At 32.5% G+C, this 24,775-nt stretch overlaps 2 protein-coding genes and 1 long non-coding RNA gene across 3 annotated transcripts in view; all 3 read left to right on the forward strand.

Annotated features, from left to right (window-relative positions):
• Positions 1 to 16,600, forward strand: part of LOC127727127 (ribosome biogenesis protein BRX1 homolog) — a 39,392-nt gene extending 22,792 nt beyond the window's left edge. Inside the window, exon 10 of the mRNA XM_052234569.1 lies at positions 16,349 to 16,600. Within this exon, the coding sequence (XP_052090529.1) occupies positions 16,349 to 16,534 (186 nt within the window). The 3' untranslated portion in view covers positions 16,535 to 16,600. The remainder of the gene's footprint in view (positions 1 to 16,348) is intronic.
• Positions 3,591 to 12,114, forward strand: LOC127727136 (uncharacterized). The gene is made up of 2 exons (XR_007993788.1): positions 3,591 to 3,802; positions 9,992 to 12,114. It is a non-coding gene; the product is annotated as an uncharacterized LOC127727136 (long non-coding RNA).
• Positions 16,601 to 19,533: 2,933 nt separating the features above from the next.
• On the forward strand, positions 19,534 to 21,983 carry LOC127727133 (uncharacterized). Its single transcript, XM_052234575.1, has 2 exons — positions 19,534 to 19,908; positions 20,479 to 21,983. The coding sequence occupies exons 1-2, from the start codon at positions 19,824 to 19,826 to the stop codon at positions 20,991 to 20,993; spliced, it is 600 nt and encodes a 199-aa protein (XP_052090535.1). The 5' UTR covers positions 19,534 to 19,823; the 3' UTR covers positions 20,994 to 21,983.
• Positions 21,984 to 24,775: the final 2,792 nt, after the last annotated feature.

A 24,775-nucleotide genomic window follows, 5' to 3' on the forward strand; every position in this document is an offset into this window, starting at 1 on the left:
TTAACCTTGCACTGATTTTAACTGCTTCCATAAATGGCATGGCACCCTTCTCTATCAAATTCATGCAACATGATTTGACAATATCATTGTAATTTCAGAGAAACTTGGACATCCATTCAGATTCTTAACTACAGGCAAAAACTTTGAGTTGAATTTTGAGAAAAAAAAGGTGTTTGATGCACATCAATGAAACAGTAACTATATGACACAAAAAACATGTTGTTATATGCCCTGGTCATTTTTTTAATTTAAAATTTGTCATTGAAAACAGAATGAAAACAGAATGACGCCATATCTAGGCAGTAATTTGATAATATACAAAAATGTATTGGAATTTGTTTGCAACATGTATCAATATATTATTACTTTATATTATTACTATTACATTTTACAGTACAGAAGATCTTTGAAACAAAAAGTTACTTTATTTTATTACTATTACATTTTACAGTTTAGAAGATCTTTGAAACAAAAAGTTACTTTATTTTATTACTATTACATTTTACAGTATAGAAGATCTTTGAAGCAAAAAGTTTCTTTATTTTATTACTATTACATTTTACAGTATAGAAGATCTTTGAAGCAAAAAGTTACTTTATTTTATTACTATTACATTTTACAGTTTAGAAGATCTTTGAAACAAAAAGTTACTTTATTTTATTACTATTATATTTTACAGTTTAGGAGATCTTTGAAGCAAAAAGTTACTTTATATTATTACTATTACATTTTACAGTATAGAAGATCTTTGAAGCAAAAAGTTACTTTATATTATTACTATTACATTTTACAGTATAGAAGCAGAAAGCTGCTTTATTTTATTACTATTACATTTTACAGTACAGAAGATCTTTGAAACAAAAAGTTACTTTATATTATTACTATTACATTTTACAGTATAGAAGATCTTTGAAGCAAAAAGTTACTTTATTTTATTACTATTACATTTTACAGTATAGAAGATCTTTGAAGCAGAAAGTTACTTTATATTATTACTATTACATTTTACAGTATAGGTCCAAGGACACAGTTATCGTCCTTTGGTTTTCGTTGTCTACAAATATAGTCCCTAGTGTGAACAGTGTATAACTTGCATTTTTTTTTGATACACTTTCCCAATTTATTTCTTGATATTTTATGCATGAAATATTGAGTAAGGGGATGAAATTACATGTTAAAAAAATTTGGGTGCTGAATCTTTATGTTAAAGGGAAACTTCGCAAAAAAATAAAAAATTGATATTATGTCCATTCTATATAAAAAAGCACAAATTCATAAATATTAAAGTTTTATTCTGCTTGATAAGAGATCACCATCGATTTTAAATTTAGAGTATCAATTCTCTGCGTGCGGCCATTTTGACATCTTCTCGGTTTAGAAACCACGATATATCTATAAACCACAAAGGACCAAAACCAGCAGTAACCTAACGTAGTCGCATTTATCCGACTAACTAACTTGATACGGAAAATGTAATTATTTTTTTAAATAACTATGGTCTGTCGTTTTTAAACTGTTTTTTCTTTACGAAGTTTTTGAAACAAGAAATTTATATGGGAATTAGTTAAAAAGTCAAAGTTCAATGTCATAAATAAGTGTTCCGTGTAAAATCGTTTTCGAAAATCTAATTTGTTCATAATTCTTTTATGTAATAAACTTATTTAAATAAATTCGGACCTTCTCTTATCTGATCACCAGCATGGCTAAAGAAATTATTCCCTGAGGTATTGTGAGGTGACACGTCCAGGTATTCAAGCGATTTCCTGTCGGGCTTAAAAACTCTTATTACACAATTACATAAAGCATGTTCATGCATCGCTTCACTTCTGAGGGTATTGATCAGTGTACACAGCCGATAACTTGTAACTTTCCATTTTGAAACTATCAGGTGTATAATATCTCTGTCTTGCGTGTCCGATAGTGATATACTAGTCATTACTAAACTCATACGCTTGTTTATAAATAACATTTCTGGTGTAAAGAATGATATTTATGAAAATCTAAATAATTCCCAAAAAAGATTTATTAAAATAAAAATCTATTTACATATTTTTTCCAAAGGTAAATTGGGGAAAATGTAAGTATATACTCGTTGTCAATAATGATGGACATTTTGAAACATGAAAGACTATTGATTTAACAAAAATGTACGCACTTGTCGATTATTGGTTTATACGCCTAGATAGAAAGTTACGGAACTTTAGATAGTCGCAATTTAAAATTGTATATTGAATATAAGAAAGAACATCCAGAACCAATTTGATTTAAATACAGGTCAATATCTAACTTGCTTTGGTTCATCGAAGTTATGGACATAGTAAAATCACAGATTTATATTTCAATTAGATTGTTCTCGAACAGTTGAAGAAATTAGTCATCATCTCAATTGTTGGGTATAATGTATATTAATGTGAACATGGTTCTAATAGAACCTTATGCCAATTTTCCTGTTCCGACATGCATGTAATATATATGCCACTGGACGTACATTATTGATCCCCAAAAAGTTTATTTGAAGAAATAAAGAAACTTCACTCCGGATAGACTGATAGTAGTTGTATTAACGTCTGATCAGCTTGAGGGTTGATTAATTTATTACGTTAGCTTGTGGGGGAATAAACCATTCCCAATATTGCACTTATGCATAAAATATTAAATAAGAGTACTATAAGAGAAAATATAAATACGAAAAGTCGCATATCTGGTAAAAAAAAGTCTCACCAACTGTAGGATTTAACGTACAATTGTCATTATAATCGAAATAACGGACAGTCATTAAAATACATGCATGTACGTTTTGATAAATAGGGATACCGCAGTTGCATATTATTCATCATAAATCTATTTCAAGTTTATACTTTAATCATCAGAATTTACTTTGCATTGGTACATTCTGTATCGGTAGTGATTAACCTTGACATTTCCGGGTATAACCATGGAAGTAATATTTAAAAATATTACTTCCATGGTATAACAGAGCTACTTGTATATTACCTGTATGTGGTAAGGTACATCGTCCCATGAGGTCTTACGTATACAGGTTCACATTTATAATAGTTTCTGATATAACAAGGTTTTATGACATTCACACTTCTGCATGTTCTGTATACCAGTTTCTTATCTTATTTTCAGACCGAATGAGGATGTGAATATTTTCCAGGAAAAATATTGAGTATCAAAGTATCAAATTAATTTCGGGATTTTTTTCTTTCTTGGTATTAAATCACAGAAATTTAAAGAATATACTGCTTATAGATATAAGAAGAAGTGGTATGAGTGCAAATGAGACAACTCTCCATCCAAGTCACAATTTATAAAAGTAAACCATTATAGGTCAAAGTACGGTCTTCAACACGGAGCCTTGGCTCACACCGAACAGCAATCTATAAAGGGCCCCAACAAATTACTAGTGTAAATCCAGGAGTATTCTTGTCAGTTAAGACAGACATATAATTATATGTATATATATGTCTGCGGTATAGACATATGGTTTATGAATGAATGATAAGTCTTGCAAAGGTACAAGATATAAAGCACATTGATGTAGATCGCTTTGGACGGACCAAACTATATTAATGTAACTGATAATTTTCTGTGCACATTTAAATATTCAAGGTTACCGATGATAATTCAAAATAGCACAGTTTTTGGTTTATACGCTCGTTTTCGTGGGCCATTTTTATTTATAAAATTATTTCATTGAAAGTTATTCAGAATTCCGATGTTACAACAAAATACTCACCCATCTATTTAAAAACCGAGCTTACGCAAAATATAAAAAATATATATAACGGCGATTCAGGTATTTTACCACCATATTCCTCCCCAAATAATTATTTTTTTCTGTCTCAAACCCACATTTCTCTTTTATTATTTTTTTTATCTTTTTCAAACCGGAAAATAACTTTTGTTCGTAATTATTCGATCTCATTCCAATAAGACAAAGTTGACCTTAAATTTCCTGTCAACTTTTTAAACATCTTTCTTCAAATGGCTGAAGTATTTATACGTTGTGAGATTTAAAATATTTTGATAAGGACATTAATTCCTGAATATGTAAATAAAGATCGCTTTGGACGGACCAAATTATATAATGGCAATTGGTAATTATCTATTTCAAATATGCAAGGTTACCGATTCTAATTTAAAATAGTACAATTTTTAGTTCATACACTCGTGTTTAGAATGCCATTATTATTTATTCAATTAAATTAATTCAGTATTTCATTGTTACAAAAATATTCAGCAGTCATAATTCATTTTAAACTGAGCTTACGGAAAATATAAAAATATACCACGGCTATCCAGTTATTGTGCCACCATATTACTCCCCCAAAATAATTATATTTCTTTTTTTATTTTTTTGTCTCAAACTATCACTCCCGTTTATCATTCATACGAAATGATGTTCACACCTGGAACGGTGAACCGTGACGGCTAAAATTCACTGAGTGAAGATCAAAAGATTAGAATTACAGAATGCAAACCTTTAAATACCTTGAATTTAACCACGCATTCAACAGGTAGTCACTAAGTGTCACAGTACAATACACATTGTATTAATTTTACACAGTACTAGCGAGAAATGTTTGCTAGACTGAAGTAAAAGGTGAGAATACAAACATGCATTTTTAATACACTATCAGTTATATATGTTTGTTGAAAATATCCGTCGGAAAAAAAATTCATAAAAATATTCTATTGTATGATTTACTTTTATTACTATAATGACTATAATCATATCAGAAATCCTTAAAATATAAATCGTACATTTTTTTTTAAAAGTTGCACGGCTGATCACTTTACTTTCTTAATTATTAGTTGGTTAATAGCTACGCCAAAAGTCGTCGATGCGCTTTAAATCGCGTAGTTAGATGATTAACGAACAAGACTTAAATGAGATTAATTCCACTCCCGGCATGCAAAAAGACTTAAACTACGTCACAGAAGTCAGGAAGTTCGAATAAATAAAATTAATAATTCCCAATTTTCTTCTTTATTAGTTTTCATATCCAGATAAAACTTGGTGAATATGTTTTTTATGGTATTATGAACATAATAAGATGATAAGTAAAAAATCGTGAATTTTCCCTTTAAGTAGTGATTTGGTCCAGTTAAAAAAGGTCAAAAATTAGAATGTCTGAAGCTGTCAAACTGAATTTTAGCCCCCCTTTACACAGAATTGTCAATATTTTGAGTTAGAGCTGGTAGAAGTTTCTATAATTTTGTTATTATTTGTATCAATAGTAGTACACTACACTGTAAAAATCTTTTTGAGATAGAGCAGGTGCGATTTTTTTAATTTGAATTTATTGTCTAAAAGAAATGCACTACGAAATAACTGTGTTCTTGGGCCTAAGAGATGAATTCCGTAAATGTAGATTCTGTACTTTGGCAACTTTCCTGAATGGTGTGCTGGTTTCAATTTGTCAAACTCAATAAAAGTAAAGGATTTACATCTTTGTTTGACAGAAATTAAGTGAAAATGTCCCATTTTGGCATTATACGGCTAAATAAGCATTTTAAAGCAGTTTCCATTTTATGCCTAAGAGCCATGCTGACTTTCTATCCGACAGCTTTTAATGTTCCTGATATTTGTATTTCTATGCTTAAATCAAATTTAATTAACCATTTGTGAACTCAGAATCTAGAGAAAAGTAGATTATCACAGAAAAAAATGTGCAGAATATTTGTATTTATGTCCCTTGTTAAACGGCCTGTTTGATGTATGTGAAATGTGAAGAGCTTTGTACATAAAATCTGTAGTCCATCACAAATATTTCACTAAATCTGTAAAAAAAACACTTTACAATGATCAGTACACCCTATTCATTTCATATGCTACCATAATTTTCTTCTTTAGGATAGTAAGTGGTTCAAATATATGCCAAATGAGACTAAAACTACATGCAAGTTTTCCATTGAAAAGTGAAAAACTGGTCATCAGACCATACTGTCTGCAAAAAAAAGTTGAATTCAAGAGTCCTTTTGCAATTAGACTTCTTGTATCATGACATCTTAGCATAGAAATGAGCAAAAAGTAACAAATTTCAATTTCTTATAGCCTCTGTGTGCATTTTTATATGTAAATATGGGCTACGGCCTAAATCGACTCTAAATAATTCTCAGTCTTACATGGCCTTAGACCATTTTATACTCATGTGGTATGCTTTTTGTAACTTTTCTTTATATTCAAAGTACATTTAATATATATGGAAGAATAATGTATGGTTAAAAAACTTCAAAAACTTCAAATTGGTTGAAAAAAATGCATGTTTATGTAAGGCTTCCCTTAATTCGAAAATCTCTATTTTCAGGCACAGGCTCATATAAATTTGACTTTTGAATAACTGTAATAAATCTGATAAATCAAATGAGTGTTCCGTTGCTTTTAATACTTATTATATTAAATTCAAGAGTATTTAAAAAGCAAATTTTTGCAATATTTAATTTTTTTAGGCCAAAATCTTGACAGTTGAATATATTTGATTTAAATGTCAAAAATAAACATCCAAATTTCAATATTAAAATGGCCCTTGTTTCTATAATATATATCCTATGGCCATGAAACTTGGCCAACTATCTTATAATTGCCTAAGCTTAGGTCATGCAAAGTTTTATTAAAATTGGTCAAGTCTTTCTATCCTATTAGGTCCAAGGACACAGTTATCGTCCTTTGGTTTTCGTTGTCTACAAATATAGTCCCTAGTGTGAACAGTGTATAACTTGCATTTTTTTTTGATACACTTTCCCAATTTATTTCTTGATATTTTATGCATGAAATATTGAGTAAGGGGATGAAATTACATGTTAAAAAAATTTGGGTGCTGAATCTTTATGTTAAAGGGAAACTTCGCAAAAAAATAAAAAATTGATATTATGTCCATTCTGTATAAAAAAGCACAAATTCATAAATATTAAAGTTTTATTCTGCTAGATAAGAGATCACCCTCGATTTTAAATTTAGAGTATCAATTCTCTGCGTGCGGCCATTTTGACATCTTCTAGGTTTAGAAACCACGATATATCTATAAACCACAAAGGACCAAAACCAGCAGTAGCCTAACGTAGTCGCATTTATCCGACTAACTAACTTGATACGGAAAATGTAATTATTTTTTTAAATAACTATGGTCTGTCGTTTTTAAACTGTTTTTTTCTTTACGAAGTTTTTGAAACAAGAAATTTATATGGGAATTAGTTAAAAAGTCAAAGTTCAATGTCATAAATAAGTGTTCCGTGTAAAATCGTTTTCGAAAATCTAATTTGTTCATAATTCTTTTATGTAATAAACTTATTTAAATAAATTCGGACCTTCTCTTATCTGATCACCAGCATGGCTAAAGGAATTATTCCCTGGGGTATTGTGAGGTGACATGTCCAGGTATTCAAGCGATTTCCTGTCGGGCTTAAAAACTCTTATTACACAATTACATAAAGCATGTTCATGCATCGCTTCACTTCTGAGGGTATTGATCAGTGTACACAGCCGATAACTTGTAACTTTCCATTTTGAAACTATCAGGTGTTAATATCTCTGTCTTGCGTGTCCGATAGTGATATACTAGTCATTACTAAACTCATACGCTTGTTTATAAATAACATTTCTGGTGTAAAGAATGATATTTATGAAAATCTTAATAATTCCCCAAAAAGATTTGATAAAATAAAAATCTATTTACATATTTTTTCCAAGGGTAAATTGGGGAAAATGTAAGTATATACTCGTTGTCAATAATGATGGACATTTTGAAACATGAAAGACTATTGATTTTAAAAAAATGTACGCACTTGTCGATCATTGGTTTATACGCCTAGATAGAAAGTTACGGAACTTTAGATAGTCCCAATTTAAAATTGTATATTGAATATAAGAAAGAACATCCAGAACCGATTTGATTTAAATACAGGTCAATATCTAACTTGCTTTGGTTCATCGAAGATATGGACACAGTAAAATCACAAATTTATATTTCAATTAGATTGTTCTCGAACAGTTGAAGAAATTCGTCATCATCTCAATTGTTGGGTATAATGTATATTAATGTGAACATGGTTCTAATAGAACCTTATGCCAATTTTCCTGTTCCGACATGCATGTAATATATATGCCACTGGACGTACACTAATGATCCCCAAAAAGTTAATTGAAGAAATAAAGAAACTTCACTCCGGATAGACTGATAGTAGTTGTATTAACGTCTGATCAGCTTGAGGGTTGATTAATTTATTACGTTAGCAGTAATAGCTTGTGGGGGAATAAACCATTCCCAATATTGCACTTATGCATAAAATATTAAATAAGAGTAATATAAGAGAAAATATAAATACGAAAAGTCGCATATCTGGTAAAAAAAAGTCTCACCAACTATAGGATTTCACGTACAATTGTCATTATAATCGAAATAACGGACAGTCATTAAAATACATGCATGTACGTTTTGATAAAAAGGGGTGCCGCAGTTGCATATTATTCATCATAAATTTATTTCAAGTTTATACTTTCCTGTTATTCTTATCAGTTAACGCAGAGACATGTAACTATACATCTCTAGTTAACGACAATCAACTATATAAATATCTGAATCTGATGTGACTTACCGTTCATCTCTAGTGGTTCATCTCTTTCATTTTTTTTCTTCTTTTTTTTTTTGATTTGGGCAGGAACATAAACATTGTTAGATATAATGTTCCCAGGTTTGAGGGGTGGGGGTGGGGGGTTGGAGGTCAAGTCTATCGAAAGTTACAAAATAAGAACATTCTATTTATGAATTTACAAGAAGAATTCTGTTCTTGGACGTAGTTTTCTTCTTCTTTTTTTTTAGTTCAGTGATTTAAATTGAGAAAAAATCTAGTCAGAATTTAAATCGTTCCGGCAATCCCCCACCTAAGACTCCACTAAAATCATGAATGGTCATGCTTCACAATCATCAGAATTTACTTTGCATTGGTACATTCTGTATCGGTAGTGTCAGATTAACCTTGACATTTCCGGGTATAACAGAGCTACTTGTATATTACCTGTATGTGGTTAGGTACATCGTCCCATGAGGTCTTACGTATACAGGTTCACATTTATAATGGTTTCTGATATAACAAGGTTTTATGACATTCACACTTCTGCATGTTCTGTATACCAGTTTCTTATCTTATTTTCAGACCGAATGAGGATGTGAATATTTTCCAGGAAAAATATTGAGTATCAAAGTATCAAATTAATTTCGGGATATTTTTCTTTCTTGGTATTAAATCACAGAAATTTAAAGAATACACTGCTTATAGATATAAGAAGATGTTGTATGAGTGCAAATGAGACAACTCTCCATCCAAGTCATAATTTATAAAAGTAAACCATTATTGGTCAAAGTGCGGTCTTCAACACGGAGCCTTGGCTCACACCGAATAGCAAGCTATAAAGGGCCCCAACAAATTACTAGTGTAAAACCAGGAGTATTCTTGTCAGTTAAGACAGACATATAATTATATGTATATATATATATATGTATGTCTGCGGTATAGACATGGTTTATGAATGAATGATAAGTCTTGCAAAGGTACAAGATATAAAGCACATTGAAAATTGATTCCGCCGGTCTGTCTCCATTCAATAAAGGAAAGTTGACGTTAGATTGATTCTGTAAAAAAAATTTTAACATCGTTGGTCAAATAGCTAAAGTATTTGTTGTGAGATGTAGAATATTTTAATAAGGACATTCCCGATTAGGTAAATGTAGATTGCATTGGACGGACCAAACTATATTAATGTAACTGATAATTTTTCTCTGCACATTTAAATATTCAAGGGTACCGATGATAATTCAAAATAGCACAGTTTTTGGTTTATACGCTCGTTTTCGTGGGCCATTTTTATTTATAAAATTATTTCATTGAAAGTTATTCAGAATTCCGATGTTACAACAAAATACTCACCCATATATTTAAAAACTGAGTTAACGCAAAATATAAAAAAATATATATAACGGTGATTCAGGTATTTTGCCACCATATTCCTCCCCAAATAATTATTTTTTTCTGTCTCAAACCCACATTTCTCTTTTATCATTTTTGTTTTATCTTTTTCAAACCGGAAAATAATTTTTGTTCGTAATTATTCGATCTCATTCCAATAAGACAAAGTTGACCTTAAATTTCCTGTCAACTTTTTAAACATCTTTCTTCAAATGGCTGAAGTATTTATACGTTGTGAGATTTAAAATATTTTGATAAGGACACTAATTCCTGAATATGTAAATAAAGATCGCTTTGGACGGACCAAATTATATAATTGCAATTGGTAATTATCTATTTCAAATATGCAAGGTTACCGATTCTAATTTAAAATAGTACAATTTTTATACGACCGCAAAAAAATTTTTGTGGTCGTATATTGGTATGACGTTGGCGTCGTCGTCGTCGTCGTCGTCGTCGTCGTCGTCGTCCGGCGTCGTCGTCCGAATACACATTAGTTTTCGCACTCTAACTTTAGTTTAAGTGAATGGATCTCATTGAAATTTTACCATAAGGTTCAATACACCAAAAGGAAGGTGGGGATTGATTTTGGGGGTTATGGTACTAACAGTTAAGGAATTAGGGGCCAAAAGAGGCCAAAAATAAGCATTTTTGTAACTTCCAGACATAACTTGTGTGTAAGTGTATGGATCTCTCTGACATTGTACCACAAGGTTCCATATCACAAAGGGAATGCTGGGATTGATTTTGGGGGTAATTGTCTCCAAATTTTAGGAATTAGGGGCCAAAAAGGGGCAAAAAACAAGCATTTTTCTAGTTTCATGACAATAACTTGTTTGTAAGTGTATGGATCTTTATGAAATTGTACTACAAGGTTCCATATCACAAAGGGAATACTGGGATTGATTTTTGGGGTAATTTCCTCCAAATATTAGGAATTAGGGGCCAAAAAGGGGCAAAAAACAAGCATTTTTCTAGTTTCATGACAATAACTTGTTTGTAAGTGTATGGATCTTTATGAAATTGTACTACAAGGTTCCATATCACAAAGGAAAGGCTGGGATTGATTTTGGGGGTTTTCCCTCAAAATTTTAGTAATTAGGGGCCATTAAAGGGCAAAAAAAACATGCATTTTTCTAGTTTCAGGACAATAACTTGTGTGTAAGTGTATGGATCGTTATGAAATTGTACTGCAAGGTTCCATATCACAAAGGGAAAGCTGGAATTGAGTTTGGGGGTAATTGCCCTAAACGTTTAGGAATTTGGGGCCAAAAAGGGGCCAAAAAACAAGCATTTTTCTAGTTTCCAGACAATAACTTGTGTTCAAGTGTATGAATCTCTCTGAAATTGTACTGCAAGGTACCATACCACAAAGGGAAAGCTGGGATTGAGTTTGGGGGCGATGAATCTTAAGGGGTTCAAAAAATTGGGGGGGGGGATTTTTTTTTTCCTTTTTTTTTCTTTAACATTTTCCATTTTAAATTGGTTATTTCTGATTTATATATAAAAGCAAATAATAATGATATGGTTTGAATAGGCATACATGTGAACCTCCCGACGGGAGTACAATAATCCCGTTTTCAGGGGTCTCCTCCCCCCCCCCTCCCGTTGAAAAAATCCCGTGTATGAAATTTTTCATGAATGAAAAATTTCTGCCCAACATAACATCTCAGGCATCTGGTGTAACTGACATTACCTGAAGTTATATTTTACCTGTAAATCAATTAACATGCATAATTATATGGCTTCACTTGTCAGCTTGGGTGTCAAACATACTGGTAAGCAACGATTTTTACCTCAGGCTAACTGCCGTTGTGTAACAAAAACTGTGTATTTATTGGGTTACTTCCCTTGATTTATCCTGTTTTAAGTTACTTTCCTTTTAATAATGAAAATTTTTAAAAGAATATAAATAAAATATAAATTGAACAAATAATCATAAAAGGATGGTTATTAAATGATTTTAAATGTCTTAGGACAAATAAAAAAATAATAATTTGAAAATTATTTGAGGATTCTATACTTCCTTTTAAGGCTTAAATTGAAATTTATATAATAACTATGACCCTAACTTTACAGATAGAATGAATTTCTGAGTTTGCAAATAAAAACTATTTGCAAGAGAAAAAAAAAAAAAAATAAAAACTATTTGCAGACAGCTAAACAAATGTTCTGGTTGCAATGATTGTTTTATAGAATATGAAGTAAAAAATTTAAAGAACATACTGGAAAAAAACAATGTTAGATTGAACATGTAGAATATAAAGATGGAGAAACTTTATAAGTACAAGAGTACTATAAACATAATAAATTGGTTGGAAAGTTGAAGAAAACACACTTTAAAAGACCATTTTTACAGCACACGGTTACATTTACAACAAAATTAATGTCGATTAAAAACCTCCTGATCTGAGTCCTAATCTCCTGACCAAAATTTCCCAATCTCCTGATCTGAGTTTCACAGTCCATCACATGTATGAATAGGTAAATTGAAAATTTTTAAGTTCTTAGACCACTTTCATTCTGTGTCAGAAACCTATGCTGTGTCAAATATTTAATTACAATCCAAATTCAGTGCTGTATCAAGCTTGAATGTTGTGTCCATACTTGCCCCAACTGTTCAGGGTTCGACCTCTGCGGTCGTATCAAGCTGCGCCCCAGCGGAGCATTTTATTAGTTCATACACTCGTGTTTAGAATGCCATTATTATTTATTCAATTAAATTAATTCAGTATTTCATTGTTACAAAAATATTCAGCAGTCATAATTCATTTTAAACTGAGCTTACGGAAAATATAAAAATATACCACGGCTATCCAGTTATTGTGCCACCATATTACTCCCCCAAAATAATTATATTTCTTTTTTTATTTTCTGTCTCAAACTATCACTCCCGTTTATCATTCATACGAAATGATGTTCACACCTGGAACGGTGAACCGTGACGGCTAAAATTCACTGAGTGAAGATCAAAAGATTAGAATTACAGAATGCAAACCTTTAAATACCTTGAATTTAACCACGCATTCAACAGGTAGTCACTAAGTGTCACAGTACAATACACATTGTATTTATTTTACACAGTACTAGCGAGAAATGTTTGCTAGACTGAAGTAAAAGGTGAGAATACAAACATGCATTTTTAATACACTATCAGTTATATGTGTTTGTTGAAAATATCCGTCGGAAAAAAAATTCATAAAAATATTATATTGTATGATTTACTTTTATTACTATAATGACTATAATCATATCAGAAATCCTTAAAATATAAATCGTACATTTTATTTTTAAAAGTTGCACGGCTGATCACTTTACTTTCTTAATTATTAGTTGGTTAATAGCTACGCCAAAAGTCGTCGATGCGCTTTAAATCGCGTTATTAGATGATTAACGAACAAGACTTAAATGAGATTAATTCCACTCCCGGCATGCAAAAAGACTTAAACTACGTCACAGAAGTCAGGAAGTTCGAATAAATAAAATTAATAATTCCCAATTTTCTTCTTTATTAGTTTTCATATCAAGATAAAACTTGGTGAATATGTTTTTTATGGTATTATGAACATAATAAGATGATAAGTAAAAAATCGCAAATTTTCCCTTTAAATAGTGATTTGGTCCAGTTAAAAAAGGTCAAAAATTAGAATGTCTGAAGCTGTCAAACTGAATTTTAGCCCCCCTTAACACAGAATTGTCAATATTTTGAGTTAGAGCTGGTAGAAGTTTCTATAATTTTGATATTATTTGTATCAATAGTAGTACACTACACTGTAAAAATCTTTTTGAGACAGAGCAGGTGCGATTTTTATACGACCGCAAAAAAATTTTTGTGGTCGTATATTGGTATGACGTTGTCGTCGTCGTCCGGCGTTGTCCGGCGTCGTCCGAAGACACATTGGTTTTCGCACTCTAACTTTAGTTTAAGTGAATGGATCTTTATGAAATTTTACCACAAGGTTCAATACCACAAAAGGAAGGTTGGGATTGATTTTGGGGGTTATGGTAATAACAGTAAAGGAATTAGGGGCCAAAAAGGGGCCAAAAATAAGCATTTTTGTAACTTCCAGACATAACTTGTGTGTTAGTGTATGGATCTCTCTGACATTGTACCACAAGGTTCCATACCACTAAAGGAATGCTGGGATTGATTTTGGGGGTAATTGCCTCCAAATTTTAGGAATTAGGGGCCAAAAAAGGGGCAAAAAACAAGCATTTTTCTAGTTTCATGACAATAACTTGTGTGTAAGTGTATGGATCTTTCTGAAATTGTACTACAAGGTTCCATATCACAAAGGGAAAGCTGGGTTTGAGTTTGGGGGTAATTGCCCTAAACGTTTATGAATTTGGGGCCAAAAAACACATTTTTTTCTAGTTTCCAGACAATAACTTGTGTTCAAGTGTATGGATCTCTCTGAAATTGTACTGCAAGGTACCATACCACAAAGGGAAGGCTGGGATTGAGTTTGGGGGTGATGAATCATAATGGGGGTTCAAAAAATTTTGGGGGGGGATTTATTTTTTTTTCCTTTTTTTTCTTTTTTTCCTTTTTTGTTTCTTTTAAAATTTTCCATTTTAAGTTGGTTATTTCTGATTTATATTTAAAATCAAATAATAATGATATGGTAGGAGATACACACCAAACAGGATGTGTAAATTATTATATAATAAGTATTGTGCAATAGCAAGAAATTTTCAATTGCACAGTATTGCACAATAGCAAGAAATCTTCAATTGCACAGTATTGCGCAATAGCAAGAAATCTTCAATTGCACAGTATTGCGCAATAGCAAGAAATATCCAATAGCACAATATTGCGCAATAGCAAGAAATTGTCAATTGTACAGTATTGCGCAATAGCAAGAAATATTTAATAGCACAGGATTGTGCAAAAGAAGATACTTCCTATAAATTGCTTATTTCTTGACCAATTTCAATGGGGTTTTATTCTTGATTTCATGGGGTTCTTTAATATGCTGAATCTAACCGTGTATTTAGTTTTTGGATTTTGGGCCCCGTTTTTAAATTGGTCCACATTGAGGTCCAAAGGGTCCAAAATTAAACTTTGTTTGATTTCATCAAAAATTGAATTATTGGGGTTCTTTGATATGCCGAATCTAACTGTGTATTTAGATTCTTAAATTTTGGTTCCGTTTTCAAATTGGTCTACATTAAGGTCCAAAGGGTCCAAAATTAAACTTTGTTTGATTTTAACAAAAATTGAATTCTTAGGGTTCTTTGATATGCTGAATCTAAACATGTATTTAGATTTTTGATTATGGGCCCAGTTTTCAAGTTGGTCCAAATCGGGGTCCAAAATTAAACTTTGTTTGATTTCAACAAAAATTGAATATATGGGGTTCTTTGATATGCTGAATCTAACCATGTATTTAGATTTTTGATTTTTGGGCCCCGTTATCAACTTTGTCCACATTGAGGTCAAAAGGGTCCAAAATTAAACTTTGTTTGATTTCATCAAAAATTGTATTATTGGGGTTCTTTGATATGCTGAATCTAACCGTGTATTTAGATTCTTAATTTTTGGTTCCGTTTTCAAATTGGTCTACATTAAGGTCCAAAGGGTCCAAAATTAAACTTTGTTTGATTTTAACAAAAATTGAATTCTTAGGGTTCTTTGATATGCTGAATCTAAACATGTATTTAGATTTTTGATTATGGGCCCAGTTTTCAAGTTGGTCCAAATCGGGGTCCAAAATTAAACTTTGTTTGATTTCAACAAAAATTGAATATATGGGGTTCTTTGATATGCTGAATCTAACCATGTATTTAGATTTTTGATTTTTGGGCCCCGTTATCAACTTTGTCCACATTGAGGTCAAAAGGGTCCAAAATTAAACTTTGTTTGATTTCATCAAAAATTGAATTATTGGGGTTCTTTGATATGCTGAATCTAACCATGTATTTAGATTTTGGATATTGGACCATAATAGGTGAATGTCCAATTTAAAATTTTTGAGTTCTTAGACCACATTCAATCTGTGTTAGAAACCTATGCTGTGTCAAATATTTAATCACAATCCAAATCCAAAGCTGTATCAAGCTTGAATGTTGTGTCCATACTTCCCCCAACTGTTCAGGGTTCGACCTCTGCGGTCGTATCAAGCTGCGCCCTGCGGAGCATTTTATTTTAATTTGAATTTATTGTCTAAAAGAAATGCACTACGAAATAACTGTGTTCTCGGGCCAGTATAGAAGATCTTTGAAGCAAAAAGTTACTTTATATTATTACTATTACATTTTACAGTATAGAAGATCTATGAAGCAAAAAGTTACTTTATATTATTACTATTACATTTTACAGTATAGAAGATCTTTGAAGCAAAAAGTTACTTTATATTATTACTATTACATTTTACAGTATAGAAGATCTTTGAAGCAGAAAGTTGCTATGAAATATATCAATAAACTGAATGCCAAACAATCAAGAAAAGATAGATATTTACCAGACTCATATAAAATGGATCCTACTGATGAAGTGTTTGTAACAATTAGACCAGAGGATGCAAAAGGAGCAGACAAAAATACATTTTATAGGGTTACTTGAATAAAAATTCTCAAATGGTAACAATGTTTTTTGTGTCTGGACATTGAATGAAAGGGTCATAGCCATTACTGTTATAACTTTTTATTATTAAATGATATAATGCAGATCTTTGTTTGTAATGTAAGTTGAGGATAACAAGATATGTCTTGTATGTTATCTAAAATGGAATAATTGTGTCTAATTTTCATAAAGAATTACGTCATATATTGTGGATTCATTATTACAAAATTTTGGGTTCATATAGTCATAGCTTTGTCTGTCCATCCTTCTATCCATCAGTCTCTCCTTTTATCTGTGGGTCTGTGTCCAAAACAAATGGTTTCTTGGTAGTAACTGGAGTTTTTCTTGCTTGATTTGAATGAAACTTAAACAGATGGAAGATATAGGGAAGGAGTTTTGGAGTCGAATACGATAAAGTTCCAGGTCACTTACTAAAAATAGAAATAGTTTCCAGATGGTTGTAAGGTTTCCTTTGATGATTGGAATGGAACTTAAACAAATTGGAGATATAGTGAAGAGGATTATACCATTTTATACGACAGCAAAAAATTTTTGAGGTCGTATATTGGTATGACGTTGGTGCGTCGTGGTCGTCCAAAGACACATTGGTTTCGCACTCTAACTTTAGTTTAAGTGAATGGATCTCTATGAAATTTTACCATAAGCTTCAATACCACAAAAGGAAGGTTGGGATTGATTTTGGGGGTTATGGTACCAACAGTTAAGGAATTAGGGGCCAAAAATAAGCATTTTTGTAACTTCCAGACATAACTTGTGTGTTAATGTATGGATCTCTCTGACATTGTACTGCAAGGTACCATACGGTATACCACAAAGGGAAGGCTGGGATTGATTTTGGGGGTAATTGCCTCAAAATTTTAGGAATTAGGCGCCAAAAAGGGGCAAAAAAACAAGCATTTTTCTAGTTTCAGGACAATAAATTGTGTGTAAGTGTATGGATCTTTATGAAATTGTACTACAAGGTTCTATATCACAAAGGGAAAGCTGGGTTTGAGTTTGGGGGTAATTGCTCTAAACGTTTAGGAATTAGGGGCCAAAAAGGGGCCAAAAAAACAATCATTTTTATAGTTTCCAGACAATAACTTGTGTTCAAGTGTATGGAACTCTCTGAAATTGTACTGCAAGGTACCATACCACAAAGGCAAGGCTGGGATTGAGTTTGGGGGTGATGAATCATAAGGGGGTTCAAAAAATTTGAAGGGGGATTTTTTTTTCCTTTTTTTTCTTTAAAATTTTCCATTTTAAATTGGTTATTTCTGATTCATATATAAAAGCAAATAATAATGATATATAGATATAAGAAGATGTGGTATGAGTGCCAATGAGACAACTCTCCATCCAAGTCAAAATTTATAAAAGTAAACCATTATAGGTCACAGTACGGTCTTCAACTTGGAGCCTTGGCTCACACCGAACAGTAAGCTATAAAGGGCCCCCAAAATTACTAGTGTAAAACCATTCAAACGGGAAAACCAACGGTCTAATCTATATAAAAAACGAGAAACGAGAAACACTTATGAACCACATCAACAAATGACAACTACTGAACATCAGATTCCTATGGTTTGAATAGGTAAATTAACAATTTTTAAGTTCTTAGACCACATTCATTCTGTGTCAGAAACCTATGCTGTATCAAATATTTAATCACAATCCAAATTCAGTGCTATATCAAGCTTGAATGTTGTGTCCATACTTGCCCCAACTGTTCAGGGTTCGACCTCTGCGGTCGTATCAAGCTGCGCCCAGCGGAGCATTTTATTATTTATAGTCAATAGTTAAAAGTTCTATGTTACTCTTAATAAAAATAAATACTTTTGGAAAAAGATGGTTTCCTTGAAAAAGAGAGGCTTAAGATATCAAAGGGAAGGGATATTCAAACACATAAGTCTATGACAAACTGGCAAGGACATGAAACAACTCTAAAAACAACAAAAAAGGCAAAACAACAGCATATTTGCCATGTGTCCCTTGGTATTGGTAACAATTTTGGTTTCTAGGTGCTTACATAACTTATGTTACTTTAGGGAGGTGAAATGGATACATTTAAGTTGTGCACCTGCTATATTTTTCCAGAAATTTACAAAACCCTGTACCAGTTTTGTGTAACCAGCTCCTACTACTACAGTTTTCAATCTGAAACTTCTCAAAAAAATTGTACACATGTTGTGCACCTGCTATTATAGATGTTGAGGAATTTGGATAATTTTTTTATCAAAGTAGAAAAAGACCTGACCAATTTATGTAATCAACTGCTACTACAGTTATCAACCCACACACATCCTTGAAACTTGATAGAATGATTGCACATATACTGCATTTGTTCATCTCACCTACAGTTATGTAATTGTATGAGGAATGTCTCTAGATTTCTGAACTTAGTCATTTCTTGACTTACTTTAGAAATACATGTACTTTAAAATGAAAAACAATTCCTTAGAATGAGAGACAAAGAGATGCTTATCTGAGGGCAGCATTAGGTCATTACTTAAAGATTTATATTTCAAAAGATAGAAGACTTTGATACTTCATATCCTGTATGCAGATGCCTCATATTACAAAGTGTCCATTTTTAAAGGCAGTGCTTTAATGCCTTTCTAGTTGCCGGGTTAATCCTTCCTTCCGCGATATCCAACTTATCTACGTGGGGGGGTCATTAGACTCCAAGTAGATCCGGAAATGTTGAATTCTCTCCTCTTCTTATTGCGATATAAAATGTTTTTTGTTTCATTTCATTTACATTGGGAAATAGAGAAACGATCATTGTGTTTTGTTAGTTTTAAAAACTTTTGATATATTAGTATTTTGCATTATAAGCAGTCAACCGATTGACAAACTAGAATTATTTGAATTCCGTGTGGAAAGAGCTCGGGTTAATTTCGAGTGTTATCTGCAATCTAGATGTTTATAAATCATGTCAGTCGTTGATATAATAATTAAAGGTCGACTGAACATGAATTATATATTACAATTTAAAGCGCATTTCTGTTTATGCACGTGAACCCGTCTAACGTTATTTTCGCAGTTATATAAAGTAGCAAATTATCGTTCCTGAATAGGTGGCGCCGTGGTAGCGGATCCTGTTCCTCTTCTTCCGGTTTCTGCACTGTGCAACTATTTCAGTTATATTTTTAATTAACGATGCCAAGTACTTGCTGTTGTGTACCTGGATGTCATTTAAGAGGAGGACATGCATTTCCAAATGACTTAAAAAGAAGGAAAAGTTGGATCAACGCCATGGCCCATACGCAGATTGGACGAGAACACGATGATATCGTGGAGTCCATCTCAATCAGCTGTTGTTTGCAAGGCACGTTTTACTGAAAAAGACTACGTGCAGGAAACTATTCATGGTAAAACTCTATTTTCTTTGTGAAATATATAGTTATATATGTAATCTCCATGCGAATAAACCAAAGTCTGTTTACAACCGCAATTATCGTTTTAGAATAAAAGGGGGTGGGTAATTCAAGACGTCATAATTTTTTGGATTACGATTCAATGTGATCTGTTTGAGATTTTTTGGTGATTGCTACAATTATAATGATTTCTTACAAGAGGTATATCATACTGAGAATTATTTTAGCAGTAATTATGCTAATGTAGTAATGACAGGAATGCATAAGCTATGCCTCATAGACTTTCTTGAAAAATATCAATGACAATGTTAACAGGAACAAAACAATGACATGCTCTCATCTATATTATAGTTATTTAGGTACAAACAATGTACGTTTGTTGCATAAGTCTCTCATTGTTTGTCCTTTGGATTTACATAACATACATTGAATCAGGCAAACATAGTTTTATCCAGATTGTAATGAATAAATCTAGTTAATATTTCGCCAGGTAGTACAAAGTATACATTGCTAATGGAAGTTCATTTAATTATAAAAGATCTAATGTTTTATAATCTTTTTCAGGGCGCAAACCCACCATACAGAGACTTAAGTCTACTGCAATTCCCAGCCTATTTTCCTGGACCAAGCAAGAGACTGAATCGTCCACAAAAAGAAAAATCAGGGCAGTTTCCTGTGAAAACAAAAGAACTAAACTTGATGAATATTGTAGTAGAAATCTAGAGGAAAGTTTTGATTGTAAAGTTGGTTTTCCTGAAGAAGTCATTCATACTGCAGAAAGGATTTATGACAGTCCACCACCAACTGCCGAGCTAATGTTGAGCTTCACAGATGGAATTACGCAAACACCATCAATGCCTATGTTTTCAGCAGAGAATTTTGAAATGAAGACACGTGACACAGCCATGCATTTTTATACCGGTTTAGAGTTGTATACTAAATTTTTATTTGTTTTGACCACACTTGGTCCAGCAGCACATTGTTTGAGATACATATATTTTCAAATTGATAGGGTGTCAGTTGAAAATCAGTTTTTTTATGACTTTGATGAAATTGAGGCATCATACAACCAACTTTGAACTGTCTAGATTCTAGATTGACTCTAGTGTTAAGAATATTGTGTATACATGGATTATTTTTATGTCTAAACAGTGGTGTGAGGCTAACACTTGGCCATCTAGTGGTTTAGTCAGGTATTTTTCACCATCCAACTTCAAATTAAAGTTTCCTACGACTTGGATTATTATTGACAGCACAGAATATCCCGTGATAAAACCTAAAGCTCCTAGAGCTCAGGCAACCTTTTCATCAAATAAAAACAGAAACACTGAAAATTCTTGAATGTTCGACACCTGGTGGTTTAGTCAACTATGTCTCTATGTCACATAGAGCGAATTATTGGACTTGGCAAAACATACAAAATTCTAATAAATACTATGAATGAAACTGAAACAAAACTTTCATCTGAAATAACATTTAGTTGTTGTATGTTGTGTAATTTTAGAACTTGTATTGTGCCAAAGGATGCATAAATAAAAGTGACGCAATGAATTTTGTTCTGATATATATATATTTACAATTACATGCACATGTAAATTGTAATGCATATAAAAATAAGGAGATGTGGTATGATATTCAGTGATTTTATCAAACTAAAGTGCATAAGAAATGGGTTTAAGCAGTTACAGGTGTTCCTGTCACCGTACAATCTCCAACAATGAGAAAAACTCGTACCCTGTAAAAAATTTCAGAGATCTTACAACTAAGTTTTGTTGTCTCACCTTGACTTTGGTGAATTTTTTATATCTGTTGATGTAAATATAAAAAAGAAGATGTGGTATGATTGCCAATGAGACAACTCTCCACACATGCACTAGAGACCAAATGACACAGAAATTAACAGCTATAGGTCACAGTACGGCCTTCAACAATGAGCAAAGCCCATACCGCACAGTCAGCTATAAAAGGCCCAGAAATGACAATGTAAAACAATTCAAACAAGAAAACTAACGGCCTATTTTATGTAAAAAAATGAACAAATATAACAAATATGCAACACATAAACAAACGACAACCACTATTACACTTTTATAGGCTCCTGACTTGGGACAGGCACATACATGTACATACAGAATGTGGCGGGCTTAAACATGGTAGCGGGATCCCAACCCTCCCCTAACCTGGGACAGTGGTGTAACAGTACAATATAAGAAAGAACTATAAAAATCAGTTGAAAGAGGCTAAACTCATCAGATGGATAAATACAAATACAAGTGGACGTGGTCGGGTAGTTGTACATCCAAACAACAAAATCTGAGAGTACTCGCAGTTACTGACAGCTAGTTCAAAGCCACTAACAACTGATAAAAAAATCTTGCATCTAAGACTAAATTATCAATCCGTAAGCTCCCTTTAGAATTTTATAAATTTTAGATTTTACATTTCTGAGTTATGGGGTTTTATTCATTAAAAAAGGGGGGATTTTCCAGTTTTTGGACAACAACTCAAAAATGCTTTAAGCAGTTCACATGAAACTTTGGTGAATTATTTATAGCTATTGATGTAATCTCCCTATTGACCTTCATAAATTTCAAATATGACATTGAGAAGAAATTGAACTTTATTTGTTTATAGTCTGGCAACAGATTTATTAAGTATTGCACAACAGCACAGTGTATTGCACAACAGCAAGAAATCTTTAATTGAATATAAATTCAATTCATATAACCGATTTCAAGTTCATTGACTACATTTATTCAGAAACTATAATATGTCAAATATTTAATTACAATCCAAATTCAGACCTGTATCAAGCTTGAATATTGTGTCCATTTTTGCCCCAGCTGTTCAGGGTAGTACCTCTGCGGGTGTATCCAGCTGCGCTCAGCGAATCAGTTTATTTCTTAATTAAGAACTCCTTTTTATACGACCGCAAAAAAATTTTGTGGTCGTATATTGGTATGACGTTGGCGTCGTCATCCGAAGACACATTAGTTTTCGCACTCTAACTTTAGTTTAAGTGAATGGATCTCAATGAAATTTTAAAATAAGGTTCAATACCACAAAAGGAAAGTGGGGATTGATTTTGGGGGTTATGGTACCAACAGTTAAGGAATTAGGGGCCAAAAATAAGCATTTTTGTAACTTCCAGACATAACTTGTGTGTAAGAGTATGGATCTCACAAGGTTCCATATCACAAAGGGAATGCTGGGATTGATTTTTGGGGGTAATTGCCTCCAAATTTTAGGAATTAGGGGCCAAAAAGGGGCAAAAAACAAGCATTTTTCTAGTTTCATGACAATAACTTGTGTGCAAGTCTATGGATCTCTCTGACATTGTATCACAAGGTTCCATATCACAAAGGGAATGCTGGGATTGAATTTGGGGGTAATTGCCTCCAAATTTTAGGAATTAGGGGCCAAAAAGGGGCAAAAAACAAGCATTTTTCTAGTTTCATGGCAATAACTTGTGTGTAAGTGTATGGATCTTTATGAAATTGTACTACAAGGTTCCATATCACAAAGGGAAAGCTGGAATAGAGTTTGGGGGTAATTGCCCAAAAAGTTTAGGAATAAGGGGCCAAAAATAAGCATTTTTCTAGTTTCCAGACAATAACTTGTGTTCAAGTGTATGGATCTCTCTGAAATTGTACTGGAAGGTACCATACCACAAAGGGAATGCTGGGATTGATTTTGGGGGTAATTGCCTCCAAATTTTAGGAATTAGGGGCCAAAAAGGGGCAAAAAACAAGCATTTTTCTAGTTTCATGGCAATAACTTGTGTGTAAAGTATGGATCTTTATGAAATTGTACTACAAGGTTCCATATCACAAAGGGAAAGCTGGAATAGAGTTTGGAGGTAATTGCCCAAAAAGTTTAGGAATAAGGGGCCAAAAATAAGCATTTTTCTAGTTTCCAGACAATAACTTGTGTTCAAGTGTATGGATCTCTCTGAAATTGTACTGGAAGGTACCATACCACAAAGGGAATGCTGGGATTGATTTTGGGGGTAATTGCCTCCAAATTTTAGGAATTAGGGGCCAAAAAGGGGCAAAAAACAAGCATTTTTCTAGTTTCATGACAATAACTTGTGTGTAAGTCTATGGATCTCTCTGACATTGTATCACATGGTTCCATATCACAAAGGGAATGCTGGGATTGATTTTGGGGGTAATTGCCTCCAAATTTTAGGAATTAGGGGCAAAAAAGGGGCAAAAAACAAGCATTTTTCTAGTTTCATGGCAATAACTTGTGTGTAAGTGTATGGATCTTTATGAAATTGTACTACAAGGTTCCATATCACAAAGGGAAAGCTGGGTTTGAGTTTGGGGGTAATTGCCCTAAACGTTTAGGAATTTGGGACCAAAAAGGGGCCAAAAAACAAGCATTTTTCTAGTTTCCAGACAATAACATGTGTTCAAGTGTATGGATCTCTCTGAAATTGTACTGCAAGGTACCATACCACAAAGGGAAGGCTGGGATTGAGTTTTGGGGTGATGAATCATAAGGGGGTTCAAAAAATTTGGGGGGGGGGATTCTTTTTCCTTTTTTTTCTGTAAAATTTTCCATTTTAAATTGGTTATTTCTGATTTATATATAAAAGCAAATAATAATGATATGGTTTGAATAGGTAAATTAAATTTTTTTAAGTATCTTAGACCACTTTCATTCTGTGTCAGAAACCTATGCTGTGTCAAATATTTAATTACAATCCAAATTCAGTGCTGAATCAAGCTTGAATGTTGTGTTCATACTTGCCCCAACTGTTCAGGGTTCGACCTCTGCGGTCGTATCAAGCTGCGCCCCAGCGGAGCATTTTATTTCATTCATAAATTACTTTATGCTTGGAAATATAATTTTG

Source organism: Mytilus californianus, unplaced genomic scaffold (assembly GCF_021869535.1).
Source record: "Mytilus californianus isolate M0D057914Y unplaced genomic scaffold, xbMytCali1.0.p SCAF_19, whole genome shotgun sequence".
NCBI lineage: Eukaryota > Metazoa > Mollusca > Bivalvia > Mytilida > Mytilidae > Mytilus > Mytilus californianus.